Below are 14,295 nucleotides of genomic sequence, written 5' to 3'. Positions count from 1 at the left end.
TTTCTAAAGAAATACCTGTGATGTCACCTAATCAGGAAAAAGATCTCTCTCTGCCATTTCACAGAATGACACATTGAATGTGGTCCTGTTGTCTAAAATAATGAGTGGCAAGCATTACTGTCAGGCACACAAATTTACTGAATATGTGTCCATACATGGTGTCAACAACATACGGAACTCAAGGGAAAGGAATTATGGAAGAGTCTGTCTGCAAAAATAAATCTCTGTTCACGGGGTGAGTTCAGAAGGCAGTGGGTTCTGTCCTGTTGGTCTCCAAGGCACTTCTCATGGGTCCTGGGCTGCTGCACAGCTCTGCTCACTGCAAAACAGACAGGCTTGGTTTTCTAGAACGACTCACACTGGAAGACCTATATGTTAAATTTCACGTAACATAATCTACCTGCAATGCAGGAGACCCAGGTTCAATCCCTGGGTCAGGAAGATCCCCTGGAGAAGGAAATGACAACCCACTCCAGAGTTCTTGCCTGGGAAATGCCGTGGACAGAGGAGCCTGGCGGGCTACCGTCCACGGAGTCGCAGAGTCGGACACAGCTGAGTGACTAACACTCTGATGTGTGTCCAGACCTGAAGAGTTTCAGTCTGCACGTGTTTCCCCATGTTCCTGTGTGTCTTTTACTGTGGGAAGTGACTCAGTTTTGCTGTCACCACGGGCCTGCTGTGCTGAAGGAGTGAGATCGTCTCAGATGAAGAGAATGCCGGGCTGAAGACTAGAGCCCGGTGTTGCCCCCTCTGCTGTGAGTTCTCAGCAGTGCAGTCGGACTGACTGGCGATCCTGGGCTGCTCAGATCAGGCTGCATTTTGTAGAATGAGGTGGATGCTTGCTACTCATTTCCTCTGAAAATATTCCCAGGCCTGAGGCCTTGAAATTACCCGAGGGGAAGCCCAGGCCAAGGAAAGGGTGTGGGGGAGGCTATCTTGCCATGTGGGAGAGGGGCTGGAAAGCTAGAATCCTCTGGCTGGAGGAGATCAGGTCGTGAGGTTCAGAAAGAAGGAGAGGGCTCTGCTCTGAGATCACGGAGTGGAGGGACTCCGCGCTCAGGACCCTGGAAGCCTGACTTCCTTCAGACCAGCCTTCCTTCATGACCAGGCTGAGGTCACGGTCTGGGGTGGGAAAAGGCATCTCCCTCTGCAGGTGCGTCCTGGCATCTTCGTGGGTTAGGGCCGCAGAAGAGGCACTTGGGCACAGCTTATGGCTCGTGAGCAAAGTCGGATGTTGATGCAGGATGTGGGCTCTACCCTCTAGGGGGTCAGGGTGACCCTTGACTGTCTGCACTGTCACCAACCAGTTAAGCGTTTGCAATTGTGGCTTAAAGCTTCTGGAATTGGAAGAAATTAATCTTTTAAAGTACTATAAAGCTATTTTGAAGAAGGAAATGGCAACCCACTCCAGTACTGTTGCCTGGAAAATCCCGTGGACGGAGGAGCATGGTAGGCTAGAGTCCATGGGGTTGCAAAGAGTCGGACACGACTGAGCGACTTTGCTTTTTTTGCTTAAAGCTATTTTAGCATAAGAATCTGTATTCTAAGTGACACCTTTCTTGGCCAAAACGAACACGGTTACTGACAGTGGTGACACGCATGCTGTGCTGGGAAAGCCCTTCCTGACACGGAGCAGAGCGGGACCACGCTTGGGAGCAGCTGCACAGCTGCGAGGGCTCCTGGAAGCCACTACTCCCGCCTTTGCACTTGGGCGAGCTGTCACTGCAGGAGAGCAGTCAGGGGATGCAGGGGTCAGCTCACAGGCAGGGAGCCCGCGGCCTGAGCGGGTCTTCCCACTTGTGAGTAAATGGCAGTTTTTTCCAAGGATGTGCCTGGTTCATCTTTGGAAACTGATGCTTTAACTATAAAGAAATACTTAATAAAAGCATTCTCATCTCTCCTGGCAGGTACTTTGGGAGACTTATAATCCATTCATTGCTTTAAAAATAAGTGTTCTGTTTGCCACGTGGGCAGTGGAAGAGAAACTGGACAGCATTCAGATGAAAAACGAAGGAGGAGGAATTTCTCAGCTTTCACTTTAAAAGATGTGCTTTCACCCCCCTCCCCCAGATAGGAAGTGCTGTAAGTTCTATGAGCCCGTGGAAGGTGTGGGATCACAGCCTCCAGTAACTGCGTGTTTCCCTGAACCCCTGTTTGCTGGAGGGACTCCCACTGGGGAGAAGCAGTGCTGTGGACGGAGCTCAGGGCAGCACCCACAGCAGCTTCCCTGGACACCCACGCAGACCTTGGTCAGCATGGCCTTCGCCACAGAGAGCATCTCTCCTCGACTCACGGGAGATGAAGGGGCAGCCATCAGACGCAGGCAGACCTGTTCTCAGCTGTTCTTTACAGCTTCATCAGTGCGCTGACATCCTGACAGACGTCCGCCTCAAACAGTCTGTCTGTAGAATCTGCATGGATGTGGTTAGTCATGTACTGACTTATGAATGTCTGAATGAGGGCCTGTCGGTGGGTGAGTAGGACTTCATATATGCACCAAGCGCGTGCTGAAGTCAGTAGCCAGTGGGCTGTGTGCAGATTACCGTGCACTCGGCCAGCACGTCCTCCTGGGACTGGGCCCCAGCGGCTGCCTGCGGGGCTGTTTTACTGCTGTCCAGTATTTAGAGACATTTGGAGTATTCTGTCAGCCTGACCCACAGTAATTCTCCTTTCGCTTAGAAGGACTGTCTCTAAAGCCCCGTGAATTTTTCAAGTCCCAGGCACACCCCGTCTTTGGTGCGCAGGGCGCGGTGATGGGGCCGCCAGCTTACCTTATCCCTCCATGCACATCGGGCTGACTGCCAGCCGAGTAAGAAGCCGGGCACACCTCTTGTAGTCTGCAAGTGGGGACAGATCACAGACCCTCGTGAGGTACCTCAGCAGCTTAGATGAACAGCATTCACTTTAAAAACCATAGCAGCTGCTAAAGCCGTTCATTCCTTTAAACACTCTAAATTCCCTGGAAGCAGCACGCAGACTGTCATCTGCAATCATGGCTTGAAGCTGCTGACTTAATAATTTATGGCACCTCAGGGCCGTCAGTGTCACGTGACAGAAGTTAAGTGATATGACTGGAAGGCCGTGGGGGGCAGGGACGCAGACGTCCACATGCCTGTTTGCCTGTCTGCTCTTCACAGTGGTTGCTGGGCTCATCAAAATGGCTTTCGTTTGCTTCCCGGCAGACGGTCTTCCGTGCCCTGTGTTATTTAACTTTCAGGTCACGTGCAGGCTGGGGCCCCTCTTGAGTTGATCATAACATAAAGCCTTCCACACAACAATTCTACAGACAGTGGGTCAGTAGCCGAGTGCCAGGGGAAACCAGCTGGCTGGCCTATGGCGGGAAGCGAGAGCTGGCTTCTGAGCGCAGCCTGGCCGTCCTAGTGATCACACGTGGTTTCCTGCTCCATTCAGCTAGTAGGCGCTGCCTCAGAGGACAGGCAGCTCAGCAGTAATGGCCATACAGGGATTCCTCAAGACAGAGTTTAATTCTCAAGAGTCACAAAGTCCTACTTAAAGATGGAAGAGTTCATACTCTTGGCAAAAATTCCGAGTGAATGAATAAATTGACAGCAATAAATATGCACCGCATGGTAGACAAGCAGCTAATTCTTCAAAAATCCCACCTGATAAATATTTAGAGGACATAATTTGCACTCAAAGGATGGTCTGACAGCTGGAAGCAGGGTCATTGGGACTCCTGGCTTTTTGGCTCTTCACCAGATGCACCACGTTTCTTAGGATGTGGTTTTCCTAAACAGACTATATGTGATACAGTGGATTGTATGAGTTCAAAGAAGATACTGGCATTTGACACATGCCCTAAGATCCAGAGGTCAACCATCTCCCTGCTGGATATGTTCTCCACTCTGATGTCCACCTGGGGGATCCCCTTAAGGTGCAGACTTTGCTGAGCGGGTGTGATGGATTCAAAAGTCCTGCTCTTCAAAGGAGCTCACCCCAAGACCACACCTTGAGTAAGAAGGTCCATTGTTCCTTCTGTCTGACCTGCCAGGATTCTGGGAACTCTTGTATTCAGCCTTGAACTGTACAGATGTGCCCAGGTTTGGCTCCACAGCTCATTATGAGCTGAGAAGGGTGGCAGCCAGGTGAGCCGCCATGTGTCCAGGGCACTGACCTGTCTCCAGCTCAGCTCATCATGAGCTGAGAGGGGTGGCAGCCCTGTGAGCCGCCATGTGTCCAGGGCACTGACCTGTCTCCAGGTCAGCTCATCATGAGCTGAGAGGGGTGGCAGCCAGGTAAGCCACCATGTGTCCAGGGCACTGGCCTGTCTCCAGGTCAGCTCATCATGAGCTGAGAGGGGTGGCAGCCAGGTGAGCCGCCATGTATCCAGGGCACTGGCCTGTCTCCAGGTCCAGGTGCGGCCGTGATGCGCCCTGGTCCTGTCACCTCACCTTCTGGGTAACCAGGAGAACTGCTGCCTCGCTACTCAGTCACAACAGAGGAGGCAGCAAGTGTGTGCTGGGGGGTCCTGGGGAGGGTCTGCGGATGAACGCGTGGCATCTGCGATCAGACACACGCAGCCCACAGATGATAGCGCTTGTGCCTCTGTCCCTGTGACAGCGTTGACTGAGGCCACCGCCCTTCCCTCCAGGAGGAGCTCCCTGCCTCCCTGCCATGTCTGGGGGTGGGAGAGCTCCACAAAGTGGTTCTGCTGCCTATGCAGAGCAGTCTCCCCTTCATGGAAAGGGGCTTACTGTTTTGAGCAGGACAGGCAGGTCTGGACAGTCTAAGGACAGTCCTGAAAACAGCTCCTAAGAGGCTTGACTTATTTGCACAGATGTCCTCCTGTGAGCCTTAAAGGGAAGGAAAGTTGTGGTCCCTACACACACAAAAATCGGCTTAGGGCTCTAGCACGTGTCACTCTGGCTACTAAGCTACGTGTTGTCATTGCATGTTTTGTGAAGAGCACAAGGAGCCACTTTTGGGGAAAATGAAATACATTTTGTTGTAGATAACCCAGAAAGTCACAGCTGAGAGCCACATGAAGAGGGGCACCTGCACTTCTGAATGAATGATGAAACCAAGCAGAAGAACCCGGTTTTGAAACAGCAGTAAGATTCCTGGGTGATGAGGTTATAATTACTGGTGGAAACAAACAGTCTCTGGCCAGGGTGGTGGGAACGGTCCAGATCCTTCCTTCGATACTCTATGCCCTGCTGCTGCTGCTGCTGCTGCTAAGTCGCTTCAGTCGTGTCCAACTCTGTGGGACCCTGTAGACAGAGGCCCACCAGGCTCCCCCGTCCTACGCTACACCCTACAGTAGTCATTTTAGCAACTCATTCTAAACGTTCGCTCCACTGTCAGAGTTGAGTGGATTCAAGGACAGGCATGAGGCCAGAATTCGAGAAACGCATGGAAGAGTCCAGCCCATTCCAAGAGCTGATTAATTCCAGCAAATGTAAACTGTGTTCTGTTTGGCACTAGCTGCTGCATGTCGTTATCTTCCTCAGTGGTCTACTCAGCCCAGCCCCTGACTGCAGAGTCAACAGGGAGTGAATATTAGCAAGTCTGTGGCGCCTGCTCACCCAGGTGGAGGGCCCAGGCCGTGTCTACTCTACACAGCGATTCAGATGCGGCCACTTACATGCGGGGGTGGTGCAGTCTCGGGTGTTGTGGTAAAGTCTGTGGAAGTGTTTGCTGCACTTTGGGCTGAAATACAGAGGACCTGGAGCGTGCGAGAAGAAACAGAGTGAGAGCTCCTGGGAGGCCAGTTTCTGGGGAGAGGCGCAGGAATGAGGGGAAAGCTTACCTGTAAGGTGTTTTAGAAACTTGTCTTTCATCCTCAGATCTCGAGGGACAATTTCTGTTTCAGGGAAAAGAAATAAATTATTAACTTGACCAAAAGAAGCATTTTCTCACGTGATCTGAAGTGGATGTTTAAAATTGCTGGATATTCTGCTATAAATAGCAGTCATAGCAGTCCCTTGATTGTACGTGGCAATGTGAGGATGGGCGAGTGGGCACACTGTCCTCAAATCAGGCTCACAGCTCTCCAAGATCCGCTACTAACACGGATGTCCACCACCAGGAGAGAGGCAGGGACCAGGAAGAGTGTGTGTGTGTGTGTGACGGTTCCCTTCCAGTGAATAAGTCACTCCAGACACTTTCATCTTGAAGACCTCGAGAATCAAATTCAATAATCTCTCAAAGTTCTAAGAAGTAAACCTGATATCATCCTTCAAACAAACAAAAATCCGCTATAGGCATATTCTCCTAGGTATTCACTCAGAAAAAGGGTGAGATTCTGTCAATACCACCTGTTGTGAAGGTTGGTATGAGTGCAAGCAAACAGACATAACCAAGTGGATGAGCTAAAAGTGCAGTTCCCAGGGACCTGCGCAGTCCCAGCTGGTGTTGGCGACTAGCCTGGCTGACGTCCTTTCTGCTTCCAGCCTTGTTTTTGCTCTTTTTAACAGTCATCTGGATTCATTTTTACTCACCTGATCTGCACTAGTACTGTGATGGCATGTGGTCACATTACCACCAATTCTCCTCATTCAAAGAGGGAAAATTTCCATAAGAATCTTGCTTGCAAGGTTTAGACATCTCCTAAATGTCAGTCTTCGTTTACAACTAACTTTAGTCAGTCTATATAAAATTGACCTTATCATATTTGACCTGATTGTGTCATGAAAGCATTAAAAGCTTGCATGCTTTCCTTGGAAATTTCCCAGAGGGCAGCCGCTCTGGGAAGGCTCTGCCGTGGGGATGGGGGTGGGGGGTTCTGAAACATTTCTGTCTCAGTTGAAACTGCTTTGCTGAAAATATTTCCATTTCCAAAATAACAGATGACAGTTCCATGCTGAAATTACCGACCAGGGTAACAACGCACACGTCTTAGATGTGGATGAGGGGTAGTTATGTTATCTGCCAGGCATCATTCATGGAATTCCTATTTCCTTTTTTAAATAAAAATATTTCCCAGCTTTTTAAAAAACAGTAGAAATGCATTTATATTTTAAAACTACGTATGCGTTCTCAGAGTTATATCTCCAAGCAAGTCCTGGTTCTTCTAGCGTCCCCTGATACAGGACAGGCAGACCCGGGGGCAGGGGGCTCCGCCAGCCCCACACGCAGGAGGCCTTTGCAGGCGGCGCGCTCGCCTACACAGCGGGCGGGGACTCACCCACTCTCTGCTCCTCCGGGTAAGCGTAGTCCGCGACCTCCCTGCGGTCCAGGGTGTAGTCCTGCCGGCCCGAGAGCTGCAGCCTCTTGGACTCCCCCGAGTGGTACTTCCTGAGCTCCTGGACGATCTCCACGATGAGCCGCAGCAGCGTCTGTCGGTCCGCGGCCTCCCGGGGCTCCGCGCCGCCCCTGCCGGGCCCCGCTGCCCCCAGCACGAGCAGCAGCCCCAGCAGGAGGGGGCGCCCGGGTCCGTGCATTCTGCGCTCTGCCGGGCCGGGTGGGGTCGGTGCGCTCCCGGAGCTCGGATAGCTGGAGGGACAGGGTGCGGGGAGACCTGGAGAGCCGGTCGGTAGGGAGGGCGGCGAGGCCACTCCCCTCGGACCGCGCGCCCCGGAGGACGCCCGCCAAGCCGGTGGAGGGGCGCCCCGTGCCGTCCGGACCGGGAAGGCCGCCGCGGAGCCGGGGCGGGAGGTTGGGCGGGGTCCCCATGAGGACGCCCTCTCCCCGAGGCCCCTCGAGGCTACGGGGACAGCGCGCTTTGGGTGCCGCGCGCCCTCCGCGCCGGGCGACACGCGCCTCGGCCCCGCCGCGGTCCCGAACTTTCCTGGAGATGGCGCATCTGCCCGAGCCCCGCGGCGCGGCGCGGCGCCAGAACTCTCCGTCCCCCAAGGGCGCCGAGCGGGGGGCAGCGGCGGCTCGGGGGCTCGGGCCCAGGCGTCTCCCTCAGGGAGCCGCGGCGCGCCCCGGCCAGCCGGGGGTGTGGGCGCCCCGCCCGGCGACCGGGCTCAAGTTTCCAGCAGCGCCTTTGTGTGGCGGTCGCTCCCTCCTCCCGGTGTCCCCGATCTCCGCCGAGAAGCCCCCGCAACGAGACCCTCTCCCCAGACGACCGCTGGGCCCGGTTCTGGAAAACCCCTGGCCCCGGGGAGGGAGCCCGGCTCGTACCTGCCCGGCGCCAGCCGCGGCACCACCTGCGCGCAGGAACCCGCCCCGCAGCCGTGCGCGTCCTCCGGCGTCCGTCCCCGCGCCCCGGAGCTGGCGGCCGTCTCCCTACTCCATGCCCGGCGGCGCCCGGCCGCGGGGCGCACTGGACGCGCGGGGCGGGGACGCGGCGCCTCGGAGCTGCGGGCGCGGGACTCGCGGTGGCTTGGGGTGCGCGCTGGCGGAGTCCGGCCTCGGACCTCGGGGCGCCTCTTATCCCTGCGGCTGCCGACGTCAGGCGGATCCCCGAGGGCCCGGCTCCGGTCTTTAATTAGAAGCCGCCGGAGTGTTCGTATCCCCGCGCGGATCTTCGTCAGACACCCCCTTCCCCACCCCCATCTCCTGCCCGTCTCCCCGCCCCGTCTCCCCACATTCCCCGTCTCCCCCTCCTCCCCGTCTCCTCCCCGCCCTCCCCGCGCCCTCCTACACCCCTCTCCCCGCGCGCCGATCCCCCTTTCCCGCGTCTCCCCCGTCTCCCCCCTGCCCCCGGCACCCCCACCCCGGCGGCCCCTCCCGTCTCCCTCCCCGCCGTGTCCCTCCCCTAACCCCCCCTTCCCTCCTTCAGTCTATTTCCCTCCGTTCCTGTCACTTATGACAGGATGAGAAGAAACGCCTTTACCAGGAACTCGGATCTGTTTTTGTCTAAATGTAGATCTCGGGCTATTAAAAAAGGAGCTGCCTGATTGCCTCACATTTAATAACTCAACGAGAGTCTGTGTGTTTGGGGGGATCTGCTGGCGAGGCTGGGGACCACTCCCGGGGGCGAGGTCGCTTTCCCCTAGGCCGGTCCGGGCGCGGCGGGGAGGGCAGGGTCTGGGTTGGGCTGGGATCCCTGGACACAGCCCCCTGGCTGGGCCGCGGCGGCCCCCGGAGGACGGCGCGCTGGACCCTCGGCCCCGGGCTCGGCGACGCCCTCGGGAGCGCTCCCGGGCCCTCCGTCCAGGCCCGCGTCTTGCAGAAAGTTTTAGGTTGTCGGCAGGCCCATCTGCGCGAGCTCAGCAGTTGACCTCCTTTAATTTTTCTTCTTGAAAAATGTGTTATCAATCAGTCGCGCACTTTCCCGTTCTATTGGCTCTTTCTGGGCAAGAGCTGGGCCTCCTCCAAACCGGCGGTCCGGCTGGGAAAGGTATTCTCGGCGCAGTACCCGCAGGGAGCGCGGCGGCGGGAATGGACACCTCGGCCGCGAGCGCGGCGGCCGCCCGCCGGCTGGATGCGCCCGGGACGCTGCGGGCGCGCGGCGACCCCGGCCGGACCCGCGCAGGTCTGCGCGTCTCTTCCTCCCGCTCCCTCTCGGAGGTCCGCGTCCTCAGGAAAGTGTTTGGCAGGGTCGGGTGGGGTAAATAGAATAGAGCTGGAAAACCGTGGTCATCTAAACTCACCCCCTTCTGCACACACACTTGTGGGGGGGTATGTGTTTGAAGGAGATGGTTTGATTTCTCAGTGAACTTTTTCTTTCTCCAAGCAGTATGACTAAAACGTGAACTTTCTGTCAAGGTATACTCTAGAAAAGTAAAAATTCATATCAAACTGCTCTGAGGCAGATAAAAGAGGTATTTTTCCTTTTCCCCCTTCTGTGTGTAGATGGAGTTCACGCTGCTCTCGGGAGAGCACCGCCTAGTGACAAGTCTTTCCCAGCTAGCTCTCAACAGCATCCCTGTGCAGCCGGGTTGTTTTTGGACTCCTCTGCAGCATAGTGGAAGCGGGTGACGTTTATTTTGGTGTAAATCTGTTTTTGGAAAAACATCTTGCTGCAGTGAAAAAAGAAATTAGCCCAATCTCATATTATTTTAAATTTGCATATAATCTTTCTTTCTAAATCTTACCATATCAAAAGCTAGATTTTTTTTCTAAAAAATACCAGTAAGAACTATCTTCCACTGCACCCCAAATTATACCAGTCAAAGAAGCCTTGATAGTAATCACTGTTGTCCTTTTTTATTTTGCAGTTTTTAAATGGGACAAACAAATGGATTTCTTGAATGAATCCTTCTATCACCCAATTGTATATATGCCAACACTTCAGCTCAGCTTATTAGATACTTAGATGTATAAACAACAGTGACAAAACTGGTATTTTGTTGGCCTTTAGATTCATGAGATCTGCCAATGAAGGCTCAGACAGTTCATGTTTTAGTTCATCCATTTTTGCACAGGCTGAAATGACTTGGTGCCCTCAGTTTAGATGAGCCTTTTTAACAAACTTTTTCAACTTAATAAAAGAGTGCACTGATTTAGAATCTCTAATGAGCTTTTCCACTTGTGGTATCGTCAGAATTAACTTTCTGGAGCTCTCCAATCACCAGAAATATGTGTATTGTACAGACTATTAGCACATCTGATTGGCTAAATTAATTTGTGCCAGTTAAGGCAAATTGAAGTACAATATATGTAAACTGGCTCACACAAAAATGTGAAATTGTATTTGCAAATTGTTTAGACTCTCCCCTATCTTTTGCGTGAAATGGTGGTTGGACTGGATGGTTTCTGAAGTCTAATGCTATGTAATTCTATGATGGTTACCAACAAAGTTTAAAAACAACAAAATGGAAGTTTCTACAAAAAGCTGAAGATAATTCACTGAAATAATCTCTACAAGTTTCACATCTGTTTTTAGGCAAGAAGAGGTGATATAGTCATATTAAGAAATTTAATTCCCTCCTTTAGTAAGTGAACAGCTTTCCACTCTGAAGTGCCCAGAAAAGATAAGGGAGAAAATTACACAACAACAACAACAAAAATAATTTACTTCGCTAGATTTGATTTAGTTTTTTGAGAAAGCAATATTGGATCATAAAAGGAAGAGCTGTGTTTAGCTTATATTTACTGTAGATGTACGTTGTGAGATGGGAAAGTGTTTTTTTTTGCAAACAGTGTGAAACTTCAGTGGTTCAGCTACAATCAATTTTCTCTTTCCCTCCAAAAGGAATATATTTTGTTTGAGATAACTATTAACTAACTTCAAAGGCTTCCAAAGTAGGTATATGTTAATTAACTACATGTTTCAAAATGAATTGTTACATTTGTTCAACCATTCTGCTTATCATTTAATAGTCTAACTAAACTCTTATTAGGGAAAAAACAATTACCTTTCATAAAGGATAACATTATGTGCTATAATGAAATATTGTTTAATGTTTAACTTTTATTCAGTTCAGTTCAGTTCGGTTCAGTCGCTCAGTCGTGTCCGACTCTCCACGACCCCATGAATCACAGCACACCAGGCCTCCCTGTCCATCACCAACTCCCGGAGTTCACTCATGTCCACAGAGTCGGTGATGCCATCCAGCCATCTCATTCTCTGTCGTCCCCTTCTCCTCCCGCCCCCAACCTTTCCCAGCATCAGAGTCTTTTCCAGTGAGTCAACTCGTCGCATGAGGTGGCCAAAGTATTTTCACTATTAATATGCTGTTAGTATGCTAGGCATGTACTAGAAACTGTGCATTTAGGAAGACAACCTTTCTAACGGGACCGACCGTCTTAGTACAAATGTAATATGAAAAACGTTGCTATATGTACACAGAAGGGACAGTGCTACCTGGCAGTGTATTCCGGATTAAGAAGCGCCGCTTCCAGGTGGTCCTCTCCGTCAGGTATGAGAAGGGAGCATGCTGTTCTGAAGACACGTGGGTCGTCCACCCGCTTTCCACTCCTCGACGTACACTCCTCAATCTCAGAGCCGCGTTCATGCTGGTCCAGAAAGGACAGGGCCCGAGGGTCCCTGATGACGTCAATGACTGATTCTTGCTCAGGTCTTTGTCCAGGGCTGAAGAGGACGCCCCTCAGGGCCAGGCGGAAGGGGACGCCCCTCAGGGGCAAAGTGTAAAGGGAGTGTGGACCTTACCTTGTTTCTTGGAACTGGTTCAGTTATAAAATCCAGCTGGAGAAGGTGTCTTGAGGCTTGGTGACAGTTTCTGTCCTTAGAGGTAACACTCTGGTACCTTTTGATGGCAACAATGAGACTAGCTTGAAGTGTATACACCCCACATCAAAAAAAGACCTCCTTATTTGGTAAATATGTCTCAGATTTGTAAACAGTCAGGTTTGCCCATGGGAATATCTGTACAGACTATAGTCCTGCTGAGGAACAATATGGTACACCCACATCAGTCTATTAATATTTTCTGGATACTTTTTTGTGCAGGAGATTAAACATCCTGATCAAAAGAGATGTGTGTAATGATTGGGGTCACGTAGGCAATTCCAATGTGCCAAAAAGGTGCCATATTCAGAAGATATTCCCAAACCAAGTAGTACTTTTTAAAGTTAGATAACTTCTCTAACAGACAGTCCTTGTATTTTAGTGGCTTAATGCAATAAAACCTTCTTTCAAGTCTGGGTCTACCGTGTGGAGGGGCGTGGTCTCTCCCTGCTGCCACTCAGGGTCTGCCTGTCTTTGGGCCCGAAGTCCCCACCAGGACCTCTGCCTCTGGCCTGCGGGGGTGGTGGGAGCCGGCCTGGAGCTGACACATGGTACCCCGCCCAGTTCCCGGGGTCAGCACCCCGCCAAACTCGCCGGCTTGTCCTCTCACAGTGGGGTTCAGATCAGTGTGAGGAGCAGGAGCAGGCTCTCTTCAGAAACCTAAGACCTGTTTTCTTTCCCTTGAGGAATTCAGGAAGCAACAGCTCCTAACCCCTGGCCTCAGGTCAGAGCCCCGTGCCTGCTTGTGGACAGTGAGGCAGAGTAGAATGTATGCCAGCAGACAGTCTCTGCTGCCCAGTGCCAGGCTCCGGGCAGAAAGGCAGGTCTGCAGGGCTCGTCAGCCTCCCTGAAGGAGACCCCAGGCTCAAGATCTGTGCTTCGGCCACGCGGCTGTGCTTCATGAATTCTTGCCCCTGGACCTTCACCCAACTGCTCTTTTTGTGCAGAACCCCTTCCTTCTACTCCTCACTTCCGTTGAACAGCTCATTCCCAATTCAGACAGCAGACCTGCTGGGAAGCCCCGGCCCCACTGTCCGAGCCTTGCATCTGTGCTTCTTGCTGTCACGGCTCTAGTCTCACTCACTACGTCTAGTCCCCGAAATAGCCTGTGTTACTCTTCTGTGCCCGCATGCAGCCAGGAGCTCTTTAGATGGCCAGTGTTGCTGTCATATGGGGAACATTGTGCATACAAAGTAAATATGTTTGAAAATATGAATAAAGATATTATCTTATGTAATTTTTCTGACAGATACTCACAAAGCATGACTTAAATACTTATCAGGAAATGGCAACCCACTCCAGTATTCTTGCCTGGAGTATCCCGTGGATAGAGGGGCCATCCCTTTAGGAAGTGTCTGATCATATGGTAAAGCCACAGCTAATATACTGTTAATAAGAAAACATTATCTCCAGTTGAAGCTATCTCACAAGACTTTGTCGGAAAGGTGATCTCTGAAGCTATCTCACAAGACTTTGTCAGAAACGTGATCTTTGAAGCTATCTCACAAGACTTTGTTGGAAAAGTGATCTTTGAAATGCACTTGAATGATGGGGTTGTCCGTGGGGATGAGGGACGTGCGTGTCCAAGGCCGAGGTGAGAGCCCAAAGCCACAGGAGTCTGGAGCATGAGAAGGCTCCTGGGAGCAGGCTGCGGACCAGGGAGCCCAGGAGGGTGGAGAGCACGGCTCAGACTGACTCCTGCGCCCGCTGCAGATGTCTTTTTTCTGCACTTCTTACAATACGCTGTGAAAGACAGCATCATCCAAATCCTACAGTGTCTGGGGCAGCAGAATTTGGTGACTCGTTCACAGCTGCATGGAAAATCTATAGTTAGAAAGTGGACTGAAACATCCGGAACCACTAACAGTCCATGTGACCAGCTGGCACTCAGGCCAGCGGGTGAGGGGTACTGCGCTAATCTGAGGCCACACAAGACCTGCTGCTCAGTGAGGAAGGCAAGTGTGTGTGGCTGGCCTGGGACACGAACACGTAGGAGTGTCTACTTTCGGTCGCCTGGCCCTTACTTGTGATCATGGGGACATTCGAACATGGCAGCACTGCTTCTATTTGTACCACTTTTATGATGCAGCCCGTCAGACAGAGTATTTGGGATCTTGGTACCTGTCAGATGCAGGCTGATGATACCTGGTCCTGATGGAGCTCAGCTTCAGTGACATCAAACAGAAACAGTGCTATACTTCTACCAAGGAAGGGTGAATCCACGTGGAGAAACTCTAACTCACACGTTCAGC

The 14,295-nt window shown here is 52.1% G+C and overlaps 1 protein-coding gene across 1 annotated transcript; it reads right to left on the bottom strand.

Annotated features, from left to right (window-relative positions):
- Positions 1 to 94: 94 nt before the first annotated feature.
- Positions 95 to 8,416, bottom strand: ALKAL2 (ALK and LTK ligand 2). Its single transcript, XM_055427818.2, has 6 exons — positions 8,089 to 8,416; positions 7,148 to 7,455; positions 5,771 to 5,824; positions 5,606 to 5,686; positions 2,772 to 2,837; positions 95 to 319 (listed from the first exon to the last, which is right to left on the bottom strand). Exons 2-5 carry the CDS (start codon positions 7,401 to 7,403, stop codon positions 2,773 to 2,775), a joined length of 456 nt encoding a protein of 151 aa, XP_055283793.1. The 5' UTR covers positions 7,404 to 7,455; positions 8,089 to 8,416; the 3' UTR covers positions 95 to 319; position 2,772.
- Between the last annotated feature and the right edge of the window lie 5,879 nt (positions 8,417 to 14,295).

This window comes from Moschus berezovskii, chromosome 7 (genome assembly GCF_049115385.1).
Source record: "Moschus berezovskii isolate FMDL1 chromosome 7, NW_MosBer_1.0, whole genome shotgun sequence".
Taxonomy (NCBI): Eukaryota; Metazoa; Chordata; class Mammalia; order Artiodactyla; family Moschidae; genus Moschus; species Moschus berezovskii.
The sequence above is the reverse complement of the archived record's forward strand: the minus strand, read 5'-3'. Positions and strand labels throughout refer to the sequence as shown.

Excerpts from the sequence above, each read along its gene's own strand:
- ALKAL2 (XM_055427818.2), bottom strand. The coding sequence starts at position 7,403 with ATGCACGGACCCGGGCGCCCCCTCCTGCTGGGGCTGCTGCTCGTGCTG. Across the intron at positions 5,825-7,147 it reads CCCGGAGGAGCAGAGAGTGG|AAATTGTCCCTCGAGATCTG; the intron begins GTGAGTCCCCGC and ends TCCCTGAAACAG. Across the intron at positions 5,687-5,770 it reads GTTTCTAAAACACCTTACAG|GTCCTCTGTATTTCAGCCCA; the intron begins GTAAGCTTTCCC and ends CGCACGCTCCAG.